The sequence below is a fragment of the Calypte anna genome, chromosome 3 (genome assembly GCF_003957555.1).
Source record: "Calypte anna isolate BGI_N300 chromosome 3, bCalAnn1_v1.p, whole genome shotgun sequence".
Classification (NCBI taxonomy): domain Eukaryota; kingdom Metazoa; phylum Chordata; class Aves; order Apodiformes; family Trochilidae; genus Calypte; species Calypte anna.
Genome location: NC_044246.1, coordinates 24074285 through 24099517, shown reverse-complemented (window position 1 = coordinate 24099517; position 25233 = coordinate 24074285). Strand labels below are relative to the sequence as shown.

The window sequence follows — 25233 nt, the reverse complement described above, 5'->3', positions numbered from 1 at the left end:
GCTTGCTGGAAAATCCCCTGCTAGAGCTGCTACCAGATTCAGAGAATTTTTTCTCCCTTATTAGCAGGTGTCATCAAACATAATCTTTAGGGCATCAAACATCATCTGTTACACCTCTGGCAACTGCAGGCTGCTTTACTCACTCCCCTAAAACTGTGGAAACTCTTTCCCTCTCCTTTCCCTCCCCTTCATAAGCCTTCCTTTCTAAGAGCACATTTAGGAACTATGATGAGTAATATAGGGAGCAGGATTCCATCCTGAGGGTCCAGTAGAAAATAACTTCTGTCTTTTTCAGATTATTTTTTATTAGGAACTTGTTTCTCCTTCCTGTCATGGGCTGGATTGTGCATCCAGGGAGACACAGATCAGACCCCCTTGCTTTCTAAACTCCTTCTCAGAGAGGAGCTGGCTCCAACCTTATGGTGTGAGACCTGGCTCTCCTCAGCAGAGTGACTTCAATGTTTTGGTCCAAGGAAATGCTCAACTGTCAGATACCCCATGATCAGATTAAGGTGAAGCAACACTCAAAATCTGTATTTGAACATAAGATTTAATTAGATCTGTAGAAGGAATAACTCATAAAAGCTGGTACTTCAATTATTAATTATGCTTAGGCTCTGCAACCATTAGGACTGATTGTTTTGATGTTCAAGCAGTGCAACCTGGGAAAAAATTGTGGTAAGCATTGTGTTACTTAATGTTTTTAGGAAAGGAAGAGAAAGTGAGTAATAGAAGAAAAGTTGAGATAACCGAAAATCATGTGATGGATCCAGCAGGCCAGACAAATGGGGAGGGTTGGTGTCAATGAAACTCCCAAGGCCAACCACTGCATCTCCTCATTTTACAGGCCTGTATTCTTTGTTTCCCAGTGAGTAAGCATGATTGAGTCATCACAGCTGGGCAGCTGCAATGAACTGCAGCCCTTTCTCTCCTCAGTTTCATTCTTAATTGTTATCTCTATCATGATATGCAGGACCTAGGCCATATGCAGTCCCTATTGCTGTCTCCATCCTCTCCAGCAGTCCCTTTAGAATGCAAATGAGGGTCTGTTCAGGGGCTTACAATAGTGGTATGGCACCACTCCCGGCTGGCCAGTCCTCTTGGAGTGCTAACAAGGGTTGGGGTAGAGGGATTACAATGGTCCCTGCATTCAGTCCCTTACACTTCCCTTTCTCTATGGGCCCTGCAGTCCTTAAGGCAGTCAGGACTCTGCTTCAATCAGGTCTTGGCCTTTAAAAGTCTTGAGACAAACACACAAGTGTCCACTTTGAGCACCCTATACCTGTTGCAGGAGCAGCACATATGGACATGCAGCACAGAATCTTCCACCAAGTTCTTTGGCTCTGCAGCTGCAGGATGTCTTTTTTAAACTAATCCGTGGCTGCTCCACTTTCCTCCTTTATCTAGCACACATGTCTTCTAAATGCTTCCGTGCCCACATCACCCTAACACAGAGATAGGTTATGCTGGAATATCACAGAATCATAGAATGGTTCCAGTTGGAAGGGATCTTAAAGATCATCCAATTCCAGCCCTCCTGCATGGGCAGGGAAACCTCCCACTAGATCCATCTGAATGAGACACCAGAGTGTGTTGTCTGAGTGCCAAAGAGGACTCTGAGGAGACAGATATTCACAACAGGAAGAATGGAGCTTCCAGTATCTATTTAACCTGCTGGGACATGCTGCTGATTTGCTCCATGTATTTTTCCAAGTCCTTTCACAGCAGGTTTGAATGCAACAATGCTTTTTTCCCCCCCAGTGCAGAGTTCCTAGCCTAAGCCAAATCCTCAATGCAGTGTGGGAATGCTACTCTACTGGCTGTGGAAAAGGCATCAAGTTTACAATTGCCCCACAAATCAGAATTGCTAATGCAGATTTCATATAGTGAGAGAGTAAGAGAAGTGATAATTTTTCTGTACTTTTGCTACAAAGAAAATTTTACTCTGCACAAACAAAGTGAACGAAACTTTGCAGAGTGCTTCTATCTCAACAGGCTTTAAAAAAGAATTAATGTGAACTCTGGAAGACATCTTTTCCCAGATGAAGTGAAGTATTACTCTTGCCATTATAGCATCATAAAATTATTTTTTATTGTTTTCTCTTCAGGGGTTCAAGACAGATGATAATTTAGATTTTCTTTAATGCTAGTCTATGCTAGAAATGCTAGAACTGTGATGTACCAATAGATCATGAGATTTATGCTATAGTTGTAGTTTAAGACAGCGACATACTTAAGTGCTTTGTTTAGTGTTACTTGCAAGTCCTGACCTAAAAAGACTGAATGGAGACCCTAACAGCAAATGCAAAGAAAAGCACCACCTTTTCCACCAGGTAACACAATAGTTTGAGCTCTAGTTGCTTTGATGCCAAATACAGTGCCTTCTTTGAGGACAAATAGATTTGAGATGTGGCTTTTTAAACTGGCCATTTCTGAGATTAAAATCTGGAGCTTTTCTTCAGCATACTGCTTTTTTCCATCCTACTAGCCCTTTACAGATGTATCACAACACTTTCAATTGCTTTGTTAAAAAAAACCCTTTAATGATATTTGATTTGCAATTGAAAATTGAAACTGCACTGATTTGAGTAGCATAATCTCAAACTGAAGATCATTGCCAAGCATGTTGACCTATATATGGAAATCAAGAGTCCAGGATGCTTGATTCAATATCATGGGTTGACTAAACCCAGTCACTGTTCTGGATGAATACCATCTACATACAACATTTAGTTTTGTTCTTCTAGGCATGAAGACCTAATGTAGAAATCTTGAGAAGGCAAAAGGAAGCTTCTGTTGAAGTGCTTTGAAACAGCTGCACTTAATTTCTGAAGCTATCTGTTTCACTTTAAGAAAAAAAAAAAAAAAAGGGTTCACCTGTATGGTCTCTTGCCATGTGCTGATAAAAATATTGCCACCAGCTTCTTGGGTCCTTAAGTCTTAAGTGAATTTAAGCTAAATTCACAGCTCTGAATGGCCAGTGTAGGCTGGTCTATCTAATCTGTCTTGAGAGAGAGTGAGGCTAATCTGAAGGACTATTAAAAAGAGAAGTTATACATGAACTCCTGACTTTCTCTTTGGAGGACCCAGCCTTCCCCTGCACTGAATATAGAGAATAATTAAGGACACAAGCTACACCAGTTTTGTATCTGCCTGTAGAAGCTTCGACTCTTTCCCATAGTGCTTATCTTCATCTTTGAGCACTTGAAAGCATTTACAAGTCTTGCCCAAATGACTAAATTGTAGTAATTTATTTTTGGATTGCTCATTTATAACTTGCATACATACAGCTAATCAATAGATGAGACAGTGAGACTAGTGGATTTACAAGTTAATATGCTGGAGTCAATAATGGGCTGTAAAGACATTCTCAATTCTGAAACCTGAACAATTTGTTTTGTACTAAGCTGAACCACATACCTGTTGACCTAGTGATCTATTTTATTCCCCAAATAACACAAATATCCAAGGAAAATACAAAAGCTTAACCAAACTTGTTATTCCTCAGTAGTTTTCAAGTAATGTTTTAGTATTTACATGTTTCATCTCTTTTCTAACTGGTGCATCTTGCTAGTGCAAGTCACAAGCAGCTCAGACTCTTCAAGAAGAGGAGCTTTGCACTGAGAAGCCTAAGCCATGCTAGAAATGACTAATGAATCTATAATTGCTTGAAATGACATGATTAAACATTCTGTTCTGTTTATCCATTAATGTTTAAAAGTGAAGCTAGATAGCTGCATTTCATGTTCATACTGCAGCAGATTTGGCTGCTTGTCTTTCCAGGTATGTATATGAATTTTGCTCTGGTCTGACAGCAAAAAAAGTGGAAATGGGCAGTCTGTGTGTTAAGCACAAAACAGTGTTCCTTAAGAGGCTTAACTTAGAGGGAATTGCAGACATATGGTCCAAAGAGGATCTGGAAGTTCATCTATCCACTGTGTTCTGTTGGTTTCAGAGCATTAAACCTGCAAGTAACTTCTCTTCCAGTTACTCTATCAGACTCTATGACTATTCTTTCTTCTTCCTTTTAACCCTACCTACATAAGCAGTGTACCCTGGCCTTCTGCTGAGAGTGCTAGTTGGTTTAAAAAGGTGAGGAACAAATCTCTTTTTCCTGGCACAGACTGGCATAATTGAACTGCACCTTTCCCAAACTGCTCCTTTCACACTTCCATTTATTTTCAGCTTGTCTCTATTTGGAGAGCAGGTATTTTCATGTAGAAAGTGTAAAGCACTAAGGGAAGGAACAAAATACCCAGTGAAGAAAAGACTTCCAAAGGATAGGGGTTTGCATACTTTTTGGCCCATCTTTTTTAAAAATACCCAGTTCATTTTGAAAGGTGATGTTTGTGTTCAGCCACTTCTTCAGACCTGACTTTGGCCTTTCTAAGTAGCTCCAAGTAAATTGTTTATGCTTAGCTTTAATATTGCTTAGAAGTGATTACATACATAGCAGGCAAAGTTTGAATGAGTAGCTAGGACTGTTCAGCACAAGGTAGAGAAAAAAGAACAAAACAGTAGGAAGGAAAAACCTTTTAGTCTCCTTTAAAATGTTGCTTTTATTTTCCATTGTGCTGATAGAAAGCAGGGATTTAAAGCTGTGAATTGCCTTGAGGCTGTGTTATCTCCGTCTACTTAGCAGCAGTTAGAACTGCTCTTTTTTGCATGTGTTGGATGAGAGAGACAACGACTCAGGATGACTGAGAAAAGGGAATAAAATAAGCTTGCATTTAACAATATGACACATCTATCGTGCTCGTGTAAAAAGGGATCTAAAACAATACTGATCGTTTCCTGAAGCTGCACACAGTAACACAGGGGGATAGCCTGAGACTTAATTAATTAATGTTTGTAACATTATGTGAGATCTTATGATGAAAAGTCATATATAGCTGCAAAGTCTTAATTTTATGGAGCACAACTGACATTCAGTGGCATTTTCAAGGAGACTGATGTGGGAGTTCACCTGCAATCTGTGTTAAGATTCAGATTGTCCTTGTACGAGTCCTCTTAAAAATTTTCTTCAAACTTTTTTTTCTTTTCTTTTCCCCAAGCTGTTGGGCTGTGCACAGGAAAAATTGAAAATAATCACCTTTATAGACGAAAAATAAGGGATTTCTCCTCTCCTTTTACCATTTGCCAAAATTACAACCAAACTGTCTTTTCAATTTTTATAGAAAGTAGAAATCTTCATCTACTGTGAGCAGTTCATTTTAAGATCACATGAGAGTTTCACAGGGTTCAGAGACCCTTTTCTTCAAAATATTACATATGATGTCATTTCAAAGGAGATTAAGAAGGCAGTTTATGGCACAGATACAGTAGCCCACATACAGTGGTTACAGATGTAATAGAAGAGCAATATGAATGCTTGAGAAACAAAACTTCAAATTTAATTAAAAGCCAAAATATTTGATAAGACGAGGGCAAGTTCTTTCTACAACAAGGCAAGACTGATTGCCACAAGATACCTTCAGATGAGAAGTTCAGTTACAAAAATTATCAATTTTTATGGATAACAGAAATATCCATGGTTTCATTACTTTGGTTTAAATTTCTGAGAGACCTTCTGCAAAACACACATGTCACCCAAAACACTGTCAGAGAGCAAAAGAAAGATTTGAGACTAAGAATACAGCAACAGCACTGATACTGCAGTTCAAATTCTGTTTGTTCTGACAAAAGTATCTACCTTCCTTCTGGCCATCAGCCAATATATCAAATGGAAAATACGGTTCATGACATTAGAAAAAATAAAACATTAACCCCCTAATGCTCCATATTAAGGGATGTACCCCCTACTATTTCCAGGTTTGAGCCCTTAGGCTCTAGCTGCTGTTTCACAGCAGCAGTTTTTTTCCTTCTTTTTCCATGCCTGCAGACAGCATAGAAGGAATCCATGAGAGGAACAATGTTCCTAAATGTTAAGAAATAGTAGATGGGAAGCTGCTGTTCAGCAGGAGCACTGCATGTGGTACTTACTTTCAACATTCCTGCAGTTCACCTGTATGAGTGCAATGTAGTTGAAATGCAGAGATACAGACCTCACCCAGTGTTGACAAGATTGCCTTTCTTAGCTTTTTCCCTTACCTGAAGACATGTTTCTGTCCCAGATTATAAAGCTCCACCTTGAAGGATCATTCATTTCCATTCCCCTTGTGACTAAGGCAGACTCCACAAATTGCAAACTCTTCATGAGTTCACCCAGATTCCAGATTATGCAGCGTGTGAGTTTGGAACACCACAAAAACCTCCCGGCTCAGTCCTATGTGGTTTGACACAGCTTTAGGATGATGCTGGGTTTCATATACCATGAAATCTTTGCTGACATATCTGTTCTATTCTCTCCCTCTCCTATCAGCTCTCCACAAAGCATGCCCTCCTCAGCTCAAAACCAGAAGGTACATTTTGTACATTAAAACCAGAATGGCATTTTTCCAAGGGTGGCACATAGCTGGTTTTCAGTGGAGTTTCAGCATTTTATCTCATGCATTGATGTGTCTCAAATAAATAGTATCTTGTGTCTTTTTTTTTCTTTGTTAGATTCTGCTTGTCTTATTTTGAAGAGAAGTTTAGTCTTGTTCTTCATACCTAAAATTATTACTGAAAGCAAAAGCTGTTGTTCAGGTTAACTAAGAATGTCAGATTTGACCAAAAAAAAAAAAAGAAAAAAGTTTGGGAAAAACAGCCCCACTAGGTATCTAGTTTATAAAAAGAGGTTCTTCTTTCCTTCTTCATCACTTTCTCATGATGAGGAATAATAAAAAGGGGAGGATGAAAAATGGGGGAGAGGGGAAGGGAGAAACAATGTGCAAGAATATGGTTTATTATACAGAAGTTCTTTTGAATATTTTGAATATTATCAGAGATAAAATATTAATGTTAGGAAAACATGTTGACATCATCCTCTAGATGATGTCTATAGTGGAATGTCATCGATATTTTTGTTTATTTTATTTATTTAGTCATGCAAAAAATCTCTTTTTGGTTTTCAATATTTCTTATTACAAAGTTGAAAAGTGCAGATGCAAATACTTCTTTGAGAATGTGGCACTCAGCGATGTTTGATGAATTCTAAATAAATAATTATGAAAGAGAGGAGAGGAGAGGAATCATAGAATCATAGAATTGGGTGGGTTGGAAGGGACCTCAGAGATCATCAAGTCCAACCATTGATCCACTACCGCTGCTGTTACCAGACCATGGCACTGAGTGCCACATCCAGTCTCTTTTTAAATATCTCCAGGGATGGAGAATCCACTAATTCCTGGGACAGCCCATTCCAATGCTTGATCACCCTCTCGGTAAGGAAATTCTTTCTAATGTCCAACCTAAACCTCCCCCAGAGGAGGAGGAGGAGAGGGGAAGGGGAAGGGAAAGGGGAAGGGGGTCGGGGAGAGAGAGGGAGAGGGGGAAGAGCAGAGAGGAGAGGGGGGGGAGAGGGAGGAGAGAGGATCACATTGAAATAGCATGGAGAAAGCTACTGAAGTGCTGACTTTGCCCAAAGAGGTTTTTTTAAGGTTATACCAGGAAAATTGCAATATCGTGTGTGGTTTAAAAGCACAGTGCTACTCAAAGGCCAATACAGTGGCTGAATGCATAATGCTAAATGTGCTTGATTTCATTTTAATGTGCAATACACCCTCGTTTCCTTTGCAAGGCTTTGCTTTTAAGATGGGGATTGAGACACATGGTGAGACTAGCAGGTCCCCAGGTGTGCCAGGAAAGAAAACCTTGGACTGTGAAAACAGGCACCAACTGCACTGGAGAGAGTCAGCTTCATGCAATTTGCGGTTCCTTACATACTCTGCCAGGAAGGGGCAAAGTGAATTTCACTGTAGTATTTCTGTATCAGATATTAATTGTTGTTTGCAGAACATTTTAAGCTTAGATTGCTTCTGCTTCTAAAGGTTTTTCCCTGGTGTAGTGCACAAGCCCATGTAGGACTATTCGCACAGGAAATGGTTCCATTCTGTGCTGAGTGAGACAGGGAGTGCAAATTAGGTTTTTTATTGAAAAAACCTGCTAACATAGTAGTTAGGAAGGGATGTGAACACAGAGTTACAGAGGACAGACAACTAGTGTTCTTGGATGGAAAAACTACCATTTGTTTTTAAGATAAATTACAGCAACATTGTTAAAGTTATTTAAAAAAGCATTAAGTTTGCCAGGGATCTCAAGGAAATAATATTTTATGATCATATGATCAAAGCTTAAGCCTTGATAAAGACAGTTCCTAAATTTTTTGTACTTTACTTTGTAACTTGAATCTGGTTTTATTTTTTGAAATAATTTTTGGAACAATTTTTCAAATCATTTTTCCTACATTTATTTGTAAAAAAAAAAGCTCAAATTCCTGAATATCATTTCCTAGCTACTGCAAAAAGAAAAGACTGCATCAATCCACCTCAAGGGTGGGAAAGAAAGAGTACTTTTTCAACTCAACCAAAGACAGTTTGGAAGAATATTCCCTGGACAAAAACGTTTCAAAATTATTTTAGATTTAATAAGGAAATGTCTGGTTTTATAAACCTAAAACAAATATTTAAATGTTTAATTTGTTTTCTTTTAGAATACTTGGTTTTTTTGTATTCCACAAAAATTTTCACCACTGTGGTACATTTCACTGCTATTGAATGTGGGTTGAATAATATAAAATAGTACTATAATGATGATTCAAAATGAAAAATATGTATTGAAAGAGAATTTTTAAATTCTAAAATGAAATGCGAAGTTCTTAGAATGCAAAATTTTAAGAGTGAAATCTGCAAAATATTGGATGAAAACAATCTAAAATTATTTTCTGCACACATTGGGAGGAAAATAATAATGCAGCATCAATATCTGGTAAGTATGGAAATTCTGGTCACCTCTAGGCAAGATAATTTCTGGCAAAATGAATAACACTTTGGTTTCCGTTTGCCTAACCTTTGAGATTTTTCAGTACTACCATGGGAATAATTTATATTCCAGTCCACACTACAGCAGGAAGGGGCTCATAGATTTGAGCATAAGGTTTTAGGAATAGAGTAGGTTTTTGAAATTAAAAAGAGTGTGAGTAATATAAGGCTGAGAGAGAAGGCGACCCAAAGGACAAGTTAGGGGTTGCATTTGAACATGAACCCAGTGCAGTATTTACAGTGGAAGCAGAGGCTACAAAGTAGGCTGGAAAACAAGAGTGAACATCGGAATTAAGGTGGAAGCACTCCCAGTGCTTTGCAATAAAACCAGAAGCTTTTCCTGTCACCTGTGTCACTTGTGGAGGAATTGGTTGGACTTTCTTGATGGAGAATTTGAAAATAGGCATTGGAGGATGGTTGGATTAACATTCTGTCTGACAGAGGACTGTTGCTTTCTCCTCCCTTGTTTGAGTCCAGCATCTCTGTCTCTGTGTAGACAGGGGAATGTCAGAGTGCTTTACCTTCCCATCATTTATGTCTGGGGATTTTCAAAGAACAGGTTTGGATCCCTGCACAGCTACAACCATTACCAGCGTGGTACATAGTGTCTGATGTCGCTCAGTTTAGTGAGAGACTGACAGATAGAATAAACTATCTTTTTAATCAGATATTGAAGATACCTGCCAAATAGGGGTTACTGTATTAAAGAGAAAATAGGGAGAAAGAAGAAACCAGAGCCTAACCTTAATATGACTGCAGGTGACTTGCTGAGTTGTGATGACAACCCCGGAAGAAGGGACAGATCTTCAGTGGTTCATAGACCTCCCTATGTATCTGTCACATTTTGAACTCATGCCTTGAGACCTGGGCAACCAGGGAAGGTGGCCTGCCTTGAGAAAAGCAGAAAAGCCCAGAGTGACACCACTGGAAAGTGCGGCTTCATCAGATCGATGGATTCAAAGATGAGTAGGTTGTGTAGTTGTATGCAGTTTAAACATTTGTGCAGGGAGTCCACCCATGCAGAGTGTTATTGACAGCTACAGATCAATGCTAATTTTTGATCATTTTCAACCTACAAAAACCTCTTGACCCTGTTGCCACCTTAGGGGCACTTCAAGTAGTCAAAAGCAATCACAGTAGGCAGCGTAAAATCATCAGACCCTTGAGAACCTTGACGGCTGCGCAGCGTTGCCCGTGTGCCCGGGAGGAGGAGGAGGAGGAGGAGGAGAGGCAGGGAGGAGGGCAGGCACCTTGCATTATGGATGCCATTGCCTTTGAACCGCATGAAAGACTATGCTAATTTGTTTCAAGACTTTAAGTGACTTCTGTGCTCATGAATTAAAAAATAAACAAACAAAAAAGGCAATCTGAAGCAGATCTTGGCGGATACATTATTCATGATTCATGTTCTCCTGTTTTATGTTTTGAAAAATGTGTTAAAACAAGGTTTTTATTTTAAATAATTTTTATCCTAATTTACAGTTTGAGGAAAGGAATTAGCCGAGGAGTGTATTTGTTGCTATTAACATTTTGTCAGGCAATCTGCAGCCTCTGAAGCATTTTACACAGCAAAAACCAAGGTGCTGTCCTGCCTGGAGCAGTGGTGATGCTGCCAGTGCCACACAGGGGCTGGGGCTGAGGACAGGGCTGCCAAAAGTACAGGCCTAGTCAGAGGCTGGGCTCAGGGCTGCAGAGCAGATATGGAACACAGTAGCTCCTTATAGGTCTCTCACAGAAGGAATGTGGGAGTGTACACACTTACTTAAATGTTTGCTGGATTATTTTTAGTTTAATGACTGAATGAGTGAAAATGTTTCCCAGTAGGACACAGACACAGGAGGACATTGGGTTGTAGTCCATTGGATTTCATGGACAGAGAGTCTGCAACCATCTTAACGTTGGCACTAAAATTTTGTTCTCTTGATATGCTTTTAATGGTAACTGAAAGCTGGCCTGTTAGCAGCATGAAAACGTGGGATACAGGAGTTCATGGCTTTGCAGACAATGACTGAGAGAACATCCCAGGCAACGATTTTGCTCCTGTGCCTGTTTAAGGCTGTGTCATTGTCTGATGAATCCAAAGGTTACAGCGCTATCATTCGCAAGGTGTATTTTGCCATTTATGTTTAACCATTCTATCAGGACAGTATTTCTAGGCTGAAAATGTCATTGGAGGACACTAATTCTTAAAAGAATCACCGAGACTCCATCCTCTTTTCAGCATCAGCCTTTGAGCTGAGTAAATTCACTAAAGGCAATGGCAGCATTGCAGGGGGAGAAAACGTGTCTCCATATTCTGGGAGTACATCCCCTGAGCTTACTCCAAAACCAAACAATACAAAAATACATGTAAACCATTTGCTCTTCAAGAAGTATCTGTAGGGCCCAGGGATAAAAGTCATCGCTGAAAGGAATGGTTTAGCAGTCTCCAGAGAACGCGATGAACTGCAGTCAAGGAAATCCCTCCATCCTTGTTTCATTTCAAAGTGTGGTGAGGATTGTTAATAATTAAATCTTGGGGTTTAGTGGGAAAACTGTAGAGGGTGATGGAAAAATATGTCAGGTTAATGTTTAAAATTTAAAAGAAATCAAGTGGTTTGTAGCATTGCTGCCACAAAAGCCCAGCCTGATGGTGCAGCTGATTAGAAAGCAGAGCCAGTGCTTTATGTATGGTGTTTGTAGGAATGTGTTTGTGCCCTCAGAGGGCTTCTGAGTAGCAGTTCAGGGGCAGTAATTTAATGTTGTGTGCTCACTTCCTCCTATCCCCACCCCCAAACCACAGGAGGTAAATTTTAGGCTTTTAAAAGTTCTGTTTTGAAAGCCCAATAGATAACTGTCCTCATAAATCTATTAATACAGACCGCATCCAATTGTAAAGCTAATTTTAATCATGTTTTGTGCCAACATAATTTCTGATGCCAGATTTTTATGCTAAGCATGAACTTCAATTTGAGCTCTGTTCTTTAACCTGCAGTTCATAATTTTGTGTTCAGCTGTATACGTTTTTGGCCATAGCAGTTTGAACGCTTCCACTTTCAAGGATCCAAGCTGTAAATGTTTATTAAAAGAATCTATAATGAAATCAGTTTTGTTATTTTTTTAATGGCTGCCTTGAGTATCTTGGATGACTGAACGCACATTGTTAATCATTAAGTACTCCTGTTACCAAGTGTTTGATAGTATTGCCATCTAGGGGCTGAACTAAATTCTCCATTCTGAAATAAACTGTAATTGAACAGGTGCTGCTATTGACAATGTACATATGTTTTTGCTTTATAGCCCACATGCTTTCCATGTTTCTTATGACAAAAGATATCTCTAAATGTCCCACAGAAGCCAGAGCTTTTTTATATATAATCTGTTCGAGGTGAATGCTATTTGCATTTGAGCTTATGCTTTTTTGGCAGTGATGACTGGGAATTCCTAACAAAGAATTATACTTTTTTGCATTATTAATCTTGCTAGTGTTTGCCCTGTTTAACGGAAAAAGGAATCATTTATCAGAAAACTGTGTTTATAATCTGTACTTGTGGCATCTCTAGATTTAATATTCATAATGGTCATTCAAATGCTGTGCTATATTTATCTAAAAGACTAACCCATTGTTGTGAGGAAATAACTATTTAAATATTTATGATGTAACTTTTAATATTTTAAAAAAAGAAATTAATATTTCTTTAAAATTTGTTTCTGAGTCTGATAGCTTAACAAATGTTTAAATATTAAACAATTGGAAGCGTTAGCATTTAACAACTTAATATGACTTACTGAAACAGGGAAATGGGCTTCAGCTGCTTCTGCCATACGAAAGAAACTGAATTCCTACACTTCTGCTCTTGAGATCTATATAATTAATTCAAAAGCACAACTAAAAATGAGATTAAATATATCTGTGATCAGCAGACTCCCTTTCTTCCTTGCTCCTCTGATGAGACAGTTCTGAACAGTCTCCTACTGAAACATTTTATTCCCATTCTTTATTAGCCACCGGATCTTTTGCTGCTGTTCAAAAGAACATTTTGGCTGTATTGCCTTCCTGCTTAGATCTGAATTTGTGCTGAAGTTCACTTTGCCTCATGTCCAAGCACTTTCAGGTCTCTCGCAGATGCTGCTGAGGTGGATAAAACCATGAGCTATGATGCCAGTGGCCCCTTCAGGCCACAGCTGATGCCCATCTGCTTGCACGCAGCTTGCTGCCCCTGTGCTGAGCGTGTCCTGGTGTGGGGACAGATCAGCCCCAGCCCTTTCAGCCCTGGCAGGGCCCAGTGGGAGTCATGGACAGCCATGCTCCTCCCAGCCTCTCTCCACTGGGTAATCTGAGCATCTCCATCAGCAGCATGATAGCTTCTCCCAATCTGGAGGAACAGAGAGGACTCTTGTAAGGCAGTGGACTGTGCCATACTCATCTTACCTTGTGAATTTCTCTCATCTCTTTAAAAATCAAGTACATAGCAACCAGTGTATTCTCTCCTTCTCTCTTTTCCCTTCTCCCTGCTTATAAGGGGATTATTTTCAGTAAGAAAATGAAACTCTTGGAAATACAAAAGATTACAGTGCTCCAAGTAGGTAGAACAGGATGGCATGCCTACTGAATATGACATATACACACAAAATCTATATATGGGTTCTGTAGGCATCACTCATATACTGTGGGTTTTCACATGTGCTTGAATACTTTAGGGTATCTGAAGCACTGATGCTCACTGCATAAAGCTCTAGCACATGCTGAATGAAGTGTAGAAGTTGCTTGCTTGCTGAGGTTTGGACTGTGCAGGGCTCCCCAGCAATTGGCTCCAAAAACTTCACTGCAATGACAGAGTTGTCTTTTTAAGGTTCACCTCTAGAAATCCACCAAAACATTCTGAGGAGATATTCTGCAAAGCAGTCAGAAGTGACCCAGACCTGAGACCTCATTTTCCAAATGACATAAACCACAGATGCTGATTACTTTTTTTTAACTAACTCAAACATCTGTATTCTTGCTTCAGGGAACAAAGCATCAGGCTCATTTATTTGGATTGAAACCTTTCACAACATATCATATTCACATCGTAGCTGTAAACAATGCCGGGCAGGTTTCAAGCCCCTGGACATCTGTGCGCACATTGGAAGCTTCACCCAGTGGACTCAGCAACTTCACTGTGGAAAAGAAAGAAAATGGCAGGGCTCTTCTGCTAAAATGGTCAGAACCCTCCCAACCCAATGGTGTAATTAAGGTAATCTTAATCTTGAGCCTTCACTTGATCAAAAACGAGACGAAAAATGCTGAATATCAACTTAAAACATTTTTGCTGAAAAGAACTCAGTCAAATGCATTATACTTTAAAATAAGACAGAAGTCCTATGTAAGCACAAGGTGCTCTGTGAGTGCTCTCTGCTTGTGGTTATATTAATATAGGTATTAACATTCCTGTTCTATGCCATGACTGTAAATGTACATTTACAATGAACAAAATTGTTAATTTAATGTATAGAAAGCTGTGCATGAAAGTTCATAACCTTACCTGGTTTATATTAGATATTGCCTAAATGTGTTAGTAGAAAACTTGGGTTTGGCAGAATGTTATTCTGAAATTTGGGACTTCTTTTAGCCCAGTGGTTTCAACTGACTAAATCTTTACTCACAGAATTTGCAGCTACATGGCTTTATTTGTTTGTTTTTTTCTTAAATGGCTATCTCTAGTGTTCGTGTGAAGCTTTGTGCTAGCCCATGAGAGCCTCACAATGAAACATGATAGCAAATAGAAATAATGAAATCCATCACTAAGTGATTTATTACTGCATCCAAATAAAAAAAAAATTTAAAAAGCCAAAAATTGGATCAAAGTATTCCTTTTGTATTAATGATTTATTTGTGTGATGATTGTTTCTAGTCAGGAAATGAACTTCTGAATCATTGGCTCATAGTCCTAACCCCACTGCAAAGATTAAGGTGTCTCATCTACTGCTTATTGACCAAAACAAATAGTTGATCTATGTAATATTTTTCCTTTTGTCCTGACTTTTGTCTTTTCTTCCCTCCCTGCATTTTGCTTGCTTGCTTGCTTGCTTTCCCTTGCATTCTTGCTTTCTTTCTTCCCCAGACCTACAATATTTTCAGTGATGACAACCTGGAGTACAGCGGTTTATCTCGCCAGTTCCTCTTCAGGCGCCTTGAGCCGTACACTCTCTATACCCTGGTCCTAGAAGCCTGCAACGCAGCAGGCTGCACTCGTTCTTCACCCCAGCTGGTCCGAACAGATGAAGCACCCCCAGTGTCTCAGATGGCACCTGTAATCCAGGCAGTGAACGCTACCAACGTGGAACTGAGCTGGCTGCAACCAATTAATCCGAATGGAAGAATAATTCGCTACGAGGTTATTCACAGATGTACGAAAGAAAATGCTGCAGGGTACAGAGCAACGACAGAAGATGAGAAAATTGTTTACACAGAATATAACACTGAAAGTAATACTTTTGGGTATAATGATAAAGGTTTGCAGCCGTGGACAAGGTATGAGTATAAAATACGCACCTGGAACGCAGCAGGCTACACTGACAGCTCCTGGACAGCAGCAAAGACAAGTCAAACCGCCCCAAAAGGCCTCGCTGCCCCCAGCTTATCCTTGGTGTCAGTAAACCCCCGTAAAGTGCTCATCTCCTGGGCCTCCCCAGCACAGCCCAATGGTATTCTTCAGTCATACAGGCTGCTAAAAAATGATACTCTCTATCCTTTCAGCTTTGATGCTGCAACTTTCAGCTACACGGATGAGGACTTACTGCCCTATTCTGTGTACAGTTACGCGATAGTCGCCTGCACGATGGGAGGATGCTCTACCAGTGAACCAGCTGTGATTCAGACACTGGAAGCAGCTCCTGCCTTTGTGGAGCCACCATCTCTGCACGCTGTCAGTGCAACTCAAGTTAATGCATCTTGGGCACCTCCTCAAATACAAAATGGAGAGATCACCAAGTACATATTGAAATCAAACAGGGGAGAGTATTATCCTGGCAAAAATTTGCACATGTTGGTCTCTAATCTGCAGCCTTACAGGCAGTATGATTTTGCATTGGTTGCATGTACTGCAGGGGGCTGCACATCTAGTATGTCCCAGTCTGTGATGACCCTGGAGGCTCCACCACTAAATATGGAAGCTCCCAGGCTGCTTGTCATGGGCTCAGAGTCAATTGAAATCACGTGGAGACTTCCAGCTAATCCCAATGGTAAAATCACAAGCTATGAGCTAAGGAGGGATGGTGTTCTTGTTTATTCAGGGCTGGAAACTCGCTTTCTTGATTTCACCCTCATGCCAGGCATGGAGTATAGCTATACCATCACTGCAAATAACAGTCAAGGGAGTGTGACCAGCCCACCAGCTCAGATAAAAACCAACCCCTCTGCTCCATCTGGGATGTTGCCTCCTAGGTTGCAGGCATGGTCCTCAAAGGAGATTTTGGTGGCCTGGGATCCTCCTATCAAAGTAAATGGTGACATTAGAAACTACACAATCTCAATCCACAAGCCTGCTGAAACAGAAAAGAAAGCTATTCACTTTGATGCATCTCATGTTTCCTTTGTGAGACGGTCATACATAGTGGCAGAGCTACAACCCTACAGTAGGTAAGTCTGGAAGACCTCATTTGTTGAATGAATGCTGCAGGGTCATTCAGACGGCTGGCAGATGGCTTACCCATCTTCTTTAAATAGAGTCAGACCCATGGGTTTTTGTTTTCTAAAAAGCACATGGTAAAAAAAGGATTTTTCTTAATTTATAATAACATCAGCTTTATATCATCTCTGTGAAGTGCATAGGGTTTACTGAGATAGTAATTATATGACAGGTAATTCATCACTCTGCTATAAGTTCCAAAACCTGCATTCTTGTACTTGTGTATCTTTTGCCAGATATCTGCATTCAAAAATAGATGGGGCTTTAGCTGACCCCATTTCTGTTCAGGGTGGGTAGTCCAGCGACCTGTCAGCCAGACTGTCCACAGGGCAGCAGAGCCAAGACAGTGGAGTCCTATCAGGAACACACTCACACCTCTGAGCTGGAAACAAGTGACCTGTACTTAAGTGAAAGCTAAAACTTGGGAGCAGGTACTAGGCTCAGCTACAGAAAGACTACACTTAATACTGAAATAATATCTTCCACACTAATTCTTGATTATTTACGTGACGTTTTGTTAGATATTTGTGAAGGCATAATTTGTATGTGTTACATGGTTGATAAGTCTGCCTACTATTTACGTATAACTAATCTAAATCCAAAGAGAAAAGAGTAATAGAGTGAAGCTCTACAGCTGTTAAACATCCAAATCATCTCCTACAATGAATCATCATTTTGTTTCACATCACCAAAATCAAAATTATTTTGATCACTTGACTCCTGCAGATGTTAACTCTGCTCTAAAAAAAAGAGGAAAACAAATCAAAACCCAGCAGACATTGTTCATTTTTGCTACACAAGGCGCAGCATATAATGTGTGTGTTCATACAGATTGTTTTTTTTCTTAATTAAAACATGTCAAGTGTCAAGAGAAATTAAGAAACCCTCCATGTGTAGCAGATTCAGATCTCATGCATAGTACATATTTGTGTTTGCAGTGCTTTAACCACTTCACTCCTCATTTGTCTTCCCAAGGTATGAAGTACAGCTCCAGGCTTGCACGGAGCTGGGTTGTGCCTCCAGCGAGTGGGCATCAGTGCAGACGCTGGAGTCGCCCCCAGTGAGGCAGCCCGCCCCGCTCATAGAGATACAGACCAAAGCTGGGGGCTTCCAGTCGACTTCTTCCATCCTGTGGACTGGCCCCCAGCAGCCAAACGGGAAGATTTTATACTATGAACTTTACAGAAGGCGAGCAACTCAAGCCCAGATAAATTTAGACCTCACACTTGTTTACAATGGTTCTTCAACCTCCTTCAAAGATGACAACTTGATGCCTTACACAGAATACGAATATCAGGTGGGAATTAAAGTAATTTAGCAGCTCTGATTGTGTTTTCAGTACACTTTGAGACCCTTACTTTGCACTTACAGTGAACATACACATCTCATTTCTAATGTTAATAGTATTGTAATACCCAAATGATTATTGTTAATGTATTTTAAATAGTTGAGAAGCTGAAAATAATTGTGCACAAGCAAAGCATTCATTCAGTGGTTTTCTTTAGCTTAATCATAAGTGCCTGTTTCCTGCATGTTAAATGTTTGTGTACACTGCAGAGCTTTTTCAAGACTCCACCATTATCTCAGTAGTGTGAAGTCCTAGTTTTTAAATGGCAGCTTCATTTCATTAGTTTTTCTCTAATTTTACTTCCTTCTCCAATCTATGCTGAATTAATTTTTACTTTATGACCTGTCAGGAGTTGACATCAAGAGAGACTAGGGTTGTTTTCTCTTTAAATTAGACATTAAGATCATAAGCAGTTTTCATGAGTAGCTCAAAAGTAAATTTGCTGTTGGTGGCTGTTGTTACTTGTCATGCACATAGGTATTTTTACTCTTTTTTTCTTATGAGGCTAAGCAAACCTACCAGTTCTGCCATTCTTTCACCTGTAATTGTTTTCTATGTCAATTTTCAAGTTCTAGCATCATTTTAACATACAGTACTAGTGATAATGTAGGGCTTTAATTAATTTCAGCCTATGAATTAAGACCATTAAATCTTTCCCAAGTTTTTTGTGAGTTAGTGGAGTTTAGACCCTCACCAAAAAACAAGCTTGAATTATTGTTTTTAAAGGCAGATTTAGTATCTCAGCATGATGATGTTTATTTTTTTAAATGATGTTATCTACAAATAGGCACTTTGTCACAAAACAGAACACCAATAAAAAGTGATTCTGTGCACTATATTTCTACTCCTGATATATCTTAAAGATCAGTTTAGCAGTGCTCAAAAGTTATTAGAAAATTTTCTTAAAAAAAAAAGTGTAAGCATGGATTTCTTTTGATACATATGTAGCACTGTGCATTCCACCTCTCAAGTTCCTGCAAGATGGTGGCTATCTTTCTTTTACAGATTCATTTGTTTTATAGGTTTACAGATTTCATTTGTTTTATATCATAAGATACTGGAGGGGCTCTCAGGAGGCCATCCAGTCTAGTTTTCCACTGAAAGCATGGTCAGCTAAGGAGTCAGATGAGGTTACACAGGTCTTTTTCCTGTTGCATCTTGAAAACCTCCAGTGGGAGTGACTGTACAACCTCTCAGGGTTGTCTGTTTGACTGTCCTCGTTGTGAAAATGTTTTTTGTTTTTGTTTTTTTTTATGGTCAGTCTGAACCTTTTGTCTGAACTTATACCTGTTTTCTCTCATCTCTTCCCACCCTGTGAAAAGTTTGTTTCTAGTTGTGTCCCTTGCTTCTTGGTCCATTGCTGTCAGAACTGCAGGGTGGAGGAGTGCAGTGGCTTTCTTCATAAATCTGATTTGGGTAAAGAGAGGATTCGGAAGGAAAAATTATGAAACTATTGGAAATTGAGCCTAAAATGCTACTAGAAAAGTGTAGTTTCTTTCTTATTTTATAATCACAGAAATCTTTTTACCTTTGGATGTTTCTGGACTGGCAGCATGTTTGCAAGGTAGAAGCCACTGTAAAAAGTGTGCCTGCTAGGTTTGTATTGAAGGAAATTATGAACATCCATCAGCTGACTGATTCTTATCGCTGCTTGCAGGTCCATGTTACTTGATTTCCTTCAGTTACCTAATGACATCTTCTCTGAACTTGATGGTACAGGAAATGCTACAGTAGTATTTTCCACAGAAAAAATTATAATTACTTGAAGCCTGAAGATTTATTACACTTCAAAAAGATGAGAGTAAACTTTCCAGTTGTTACTTCTCTTCTGACCACAGTTTTCAAGTAAATTGTTGGCAGTTTAAGTCCCTCTGTGTACAAGCATCATGGTTTCAATTTCTTTTTCATGGCTTTCTTTTTTTTCCAGGATGCAAATTCAGATGGGGCTGGGTAGATGACAAGCATTGAAGCAGACCCAAGCCCTAGTTATTAGTTAGGAAACTTTCTTAGATAAACATCCCAGCTCTTACGTGATGTGGAAGTCTCACATTGGCTGTGAGATAGTCTCACTTGCACCAACTTTCAGTTATATCAGTTAGAAGCAGTTTTTCTGGGGAAGCTGATACCACAGAGACTTGTCTAAGCCAAAGTTTTTAATGATCTAGTTGTGATGGGTAACAAAGAAAGCTTCTTGATGAGATTCCTGTGGTTTACCATGGTGTGTTCAAGTCTTCACTTTTTATCTTGGTTCTGCTCCATAGATGGGCTGAACTGTAGACTGGGACCCTATATCATTTTTGGTTTTTTCACTGGTGGCCATTTATTTCACCATGAGAGTTTTTTTTGCATGCAAGGGTTTGTTTTCTGCTTTTGTCATTTGCAGCAGTCCTCTGGAATCTATTCTGAGCTCCTCCATTGTTGACAATTTATATCTTGCCTGTGAGACAAAGTATTTGTAAGTATAGGGCTTGGCTTTTGCTATTGTGCTGATGAAACCCAGATTTATATTTCACTTAAACTGGATATTGATTCTGCTGTCTCTGCATTTGAAGCTTGTTTGCTGGACATAAAACTTTAAACGCAACTGAATTTCCTCAAGCAGAATGCAGATAAAATCAGAGTGCTGTGATGGGAGTCTCTCCAGCATTTTTGGAGGTATTGAGATTTAGTTCAATGAACCTTGACAGCTTCTTTGGCTCTGAAGTCAGGATTTTGGAGTTGAAGTTTTTCATTTTTTCATTGGCTGGAAACTTCAGCTGATTTTATAGGGCTTGTAAGATGAGATGTGAAAGTTGCACTTTCAAAAATGATTAAGTGACTTCAGACTTTTTAAGGAGACTATGACCCCTGAATGCTTAGGTCACTGTTGCTTAAGGAAGCACTTTTATTCCTTAAGGGCCAGATCTGCATAAGAATATTAGTACCTGTTAGGTTTCAGTGGGGTTTTAAGGTGCCCACTGTCCTGTAATCAGAAATTATTTCTTAGATCCTCAAAACTCTCTCTATCAGTCTTTTTGTATATTTAGATATTTGCATTTTTCAGAGCATCTGGCTTTTTAGGAATTTGTTGGAGTGCATTAAACAGATGCTGTCGCATGAGCTTATAAAAAAAGGAAAAACTGACTTAAACTCTGTAACGCATGAGGCCTAATGCTTTTGCAAGTGTAACCTTTTGGAATATTTCTGAATCAGAGTGTGAAGGCCCTTCTCAGGAATTACTGAGGGTGGTGTGCAATGTTAGATATATAACAACCTACAGAGTCAGAGCTGTTTTTCCCAGCTAAGGGAAAGCCCTTTCAAAAGAGGCAATTGTGGCATTTGTGACATTTAGTTCCATTTGGCAAATCAGAGTCATCAGAGTTTGGTGCAGTTTCCATGAAAGTGCAATGTCACAACAGCACTGAAATGTGCACTTAAGACTACTTTGGGTTAATGGCTTAATGTCTTCCTGGTTTAGAGTACATCATTATTTCCACTCTGCATTCATGGAACATATAAAAGACAGGAAAGCAGGATCGTCCCTTTTCAGAAAGTTTTATGGCTTCCTGGAGAGAATTATTCTCCAGAAGAATTATCTGGTCAACTCACAATAGAGGTACAAAACACTTCTTGCTTGTGAAGCATGCTTCCCACACTCTCATCACTAGGAAATACCCTGAGATACTACCAGGGAAAACATGTTTTGGGTTCTCCATCTTGGACTCTCAAAGAGAAAACAAATGATACTCTGACTCTGGAGATACAAAGAGGGGAAAAAAATATGGGTGCAAAGTCATGGAGATGAAAGCAGGACCAACTACATGGAGTGTAGAATAAGTCAGCCCTCTTGGTCACTCTCAGAAATGAGAAGAATGACACTTGGTTTACCAGCCGTCTGTCAAATTGTTGGCTCAGCTCCAGTTTGTGCTGCTTAGTTACTGGCAAACAGTTTAGTGACTTCTGCAGTGTGAGATAGGGAGAAACTGGTTTTCTGACTAGCCAGTGAGAGAAAGTCACCCATCTGTAATCAAATCTGGCTTCTTTTCATTATTTTAATTCCTTTTAATTGTTTTAATTTCTTCCTATCTCCCTGACAGAAAGATGTACTAAAAAGTAGTGATGTAAAATGAAATTTAGGTCTTTCTAGCTCTCTCTAGTCATTATCCCCTTTTTAATTTGTTTGGAAAACTATTTTTTACTTACAAGAGTCTTTGTGCTTCTTGCTTCCAAGTAAGCAGTTTACCATATTGTACCTGCATTAGGCTACCGAGCTCAACCTCAGCTTCTGAAAAGTAAAGGAGACATAAATATTTTGTTTCTCTGATGTAATGGCAACCCCTACTCTAAATAAACTTCTTCTGAACTAGGTGCTTCTTTTCCCTTGGTAGAGGGTACAAAGTAATGAGAAGGGCCATTTGGAACGATTTCTTTTATTAAGCCCCACTTTAGGCACTTCTGTTTTCAACAGCATCCTCAATCCAAGGGCTTAAACAAAGAATTGATGCAACAAACCTTGGGTTTTGTTCATTAAATTAAATATGAATATTAGGCTGGGTTTGTTTACTTCTGAAATTGCCACGGAGACTGCTAGAGCACCACTCTTGCAAGACCTTTCTCAGTAAATTGTGAATCTGACATATTCAAAACCACAGAAAGATATCCTTTAAAAAGACATTAGTGTGAGTACCAGGGGAAAATATACTCCAGGGCTGGAGATGACTTGATATGATTTTCTTGATTGTATCTTTTTATTTGTGTGGCATAATTTATGACTGCTGAAAAGCAAACTAAAATGAATGATGATTAACTACAGCCAAAGTAATAAATCAGAAGCGGAGAAAGAAGTGGTGATTTTGATCTAATCTATTGAATTAGCTGTTGCCCTTAGCCATTACAGGTATTGGAAAGACCTTTTAATATCTGCTTATCTCTCTCATGGGAACTTGGTAACTATCTCATTATACACCCATAGGAAACAAATTATTTAATTTTCTACCTTTTAGAGTTAAACCTGTTTACATCTCTCATTAATTGCTGGTGTTATACTATGTTATGAGACTAGCTTCCTTACTATTTAGTAGATTTGTTTAAGTCACAAACTGTTTGCCTGTTGTCTTTCCCTTCCCCAGAATGGGTTCAGTACCTTATATTATTAGTATTTGAATAGTGAATATGAATAGCATTGTTAAGAGGCACAAATTATCACAATATTTGAAGTCTGGACCTAGAATCTACCCCATTATATGCTTATGGCCTCCATCAGGATGCTAACTGAATGTAGAGGAAGGAAAAGTATGGATCTGAGGATGGGCAATCAGAAGCACACATTTGTTTATTACCTCTATGTACCCCTGGATATGAGTGGACATGATGTTTTCTTTCCCTTATCTTCAGTCTGTCCCCTGTGGATTGCAGCCACTTTTGAAAATTTTTGCTTTGCTAACACCTGCCTGACACAGCAGTGCCCAGCTGTGAATACATTATCCTAATGCTGAATGCTGGATTTCATAGACAAGGTTTGTGCCCTGAGCTGTGCTGATGTTGCATAAGTAGCTCCAAATTACCCAGGCTGCACACTGGCAAGTTCTGATGAGAAGAAAGGCTTGGGAAGGGTGCTGCAACCAGCGGTGAGAGGGAGCTCCTCTGGGTTTGCCTCATTTTAACCAGCCAAGATTACAGTCTCTTCAGTTTTCTTACAGACTGCTGTTCAAACACAGCTAAAAATTGGGTGCTGTATTTCTGAAACTTGCTGATGTTGTATCTTATATACCCTTAAAATGGCTGTCTTGGAGAAGAATTACACTGTGAAAATTCTGCACTTATGCTAGTGTAGGGTTAAAGTGGGACAAACCTGATTCAAAAAATACAGAGCAAAGTCTCAAAGTATTGTATCTTTGTGACCTCCATGAAGCAACTCTTGAAAGTGGAGAGTGGTATGAACCCTTCTCTCTTTGTCTCTTCTGGCACTCTGAGAATGGCAGCATCGAATGTAGTGAAATGAGGCAATCAGGTGTTGCTAATTACAAGGTGGGAGGCGTGAGCTTGTGTTAAGCCAACCTGTGCCCAATTAGGGCTGACCCCAGCTGCGCATGAGCAGGATTGGGCGACCAATAAAAGGTGAACTTAACACAAACTCATGCCTCCCACCTTGTAATTAGCAGCACCTGATTGCCTCATGTCACTACAGTCGAATCCTTTTTGGAAACAGCAGCAGTCATAGACATGTGCTGTCTGTGGATGCCCTAAGGGTGGAGACCTAAGTCATACCTGTCCTTTACTCCCAGGAGTAGAGTTCACATGTGAAATGGGTGGCTTGACCTTGTAGTTCCCCAGAACCTACAGCACTACCTTACTGCCCTACAGCTCTAATTAGTCCTCAAAGCTGAAGGTAGGTAGTGGTTTGCTAATGAGACTCTTTAAAATGCAAACAACTATGTACTGAGTGCCTGCAGGAGCTCATCGCAAGCTACAGCCACATACAGAGCTGAAGTCTTGTCCCTCACAAAGGCAAGATGTCAACTTGGGTCTACTACAGGCCAACAGACCAGCAGAACAAAGCAGATGTGGCCCTCCATAGGCAGATAGAAGAGGCTTCACATTCACAGGCCCTGGTCCTCACAGGTGATTTCAACCACCCTGACATCTGCTGGAGGAACAACACAGCAAGGTATCAGCAATCCAGGATGTTGCTGAAATGCATAGATGATAACTTCCTCCTCCAAAAAGTAGAGGAACCAACAAGAAAAAGTGCTGTGCTGGACCTTGTTCTCACCACCAGGGAAGGGCTGGTGACCAATGTAAGCTGGGCTCACTGTGGTAAGGCAGTGTCCATCTCCTCAGCACTTCCCTTCCTGCTCTGCATAGGTTTTGCCCCTTCTTGCTGTACCGATGAACCTTGAAATTGTCCTATGATCATTTTGAGCAGTGGCTGATAACCAGTTTCTTCCAGGAGCAGAGATGTGTGAAGGCTCATTTATGATGGGGAAAGGAAGGCTTAGGTACCTGTAACTGGAATTCTTCAGTCCTGCAAATATATGGTCCCTGGAGAGGTTTCCTCCCCCCCATGCCCCCCTCTTTCTCTGGCTCCAAAGTGTGCTCTGGGCCAGGGGCCAGCATATTAAGAAAGCATTTTGAATAGTAACCCCTGTAGGAGATTTTGAAACCCTTTCTGGCATTTTGGGCAACACAGCCATTAACACCAGCACATCTTTTGGCAGGGTGCTGAGCCATGCACCATGATGTCAGACTTTGTGCTTTTGGAGGCAGTATATTCAGAAAGTCTTACACTTTTGTTTTCTTTCTATTGTCTGTATTGTGAGTAGATCTCAGAGATGTGATCATTTCTTACATTACAAGC

The 25233-nt window shown here is 39.8% G+C and overlaps 1 protein-coding gene across 1 annotated transcript in view; it reads left to right on the top strand.

Annotated features, from left to right (window-relative positions):
* Positions 1-25233, top strand: part of USH2A (usherin) — a 387112-nt gene that overhangs the window by 346417 nt on the left and 15462 nt on the right. Inside the window, exons 62-64 of the mRNA XM_008496570.2 lie at positions 13889-14116; positions 14984-16500; positions 17525-17846. Coding sequence (XP_008494792.2) covers positions 13889-14116; positions 14984-16500; positions 17525-17846 — 2067 coding nt within the window. The remainder of the gene's footprint in view (positions 1-13888; positions 14117-14983; positions 16501-17524; positions 17847-25233) is intronic.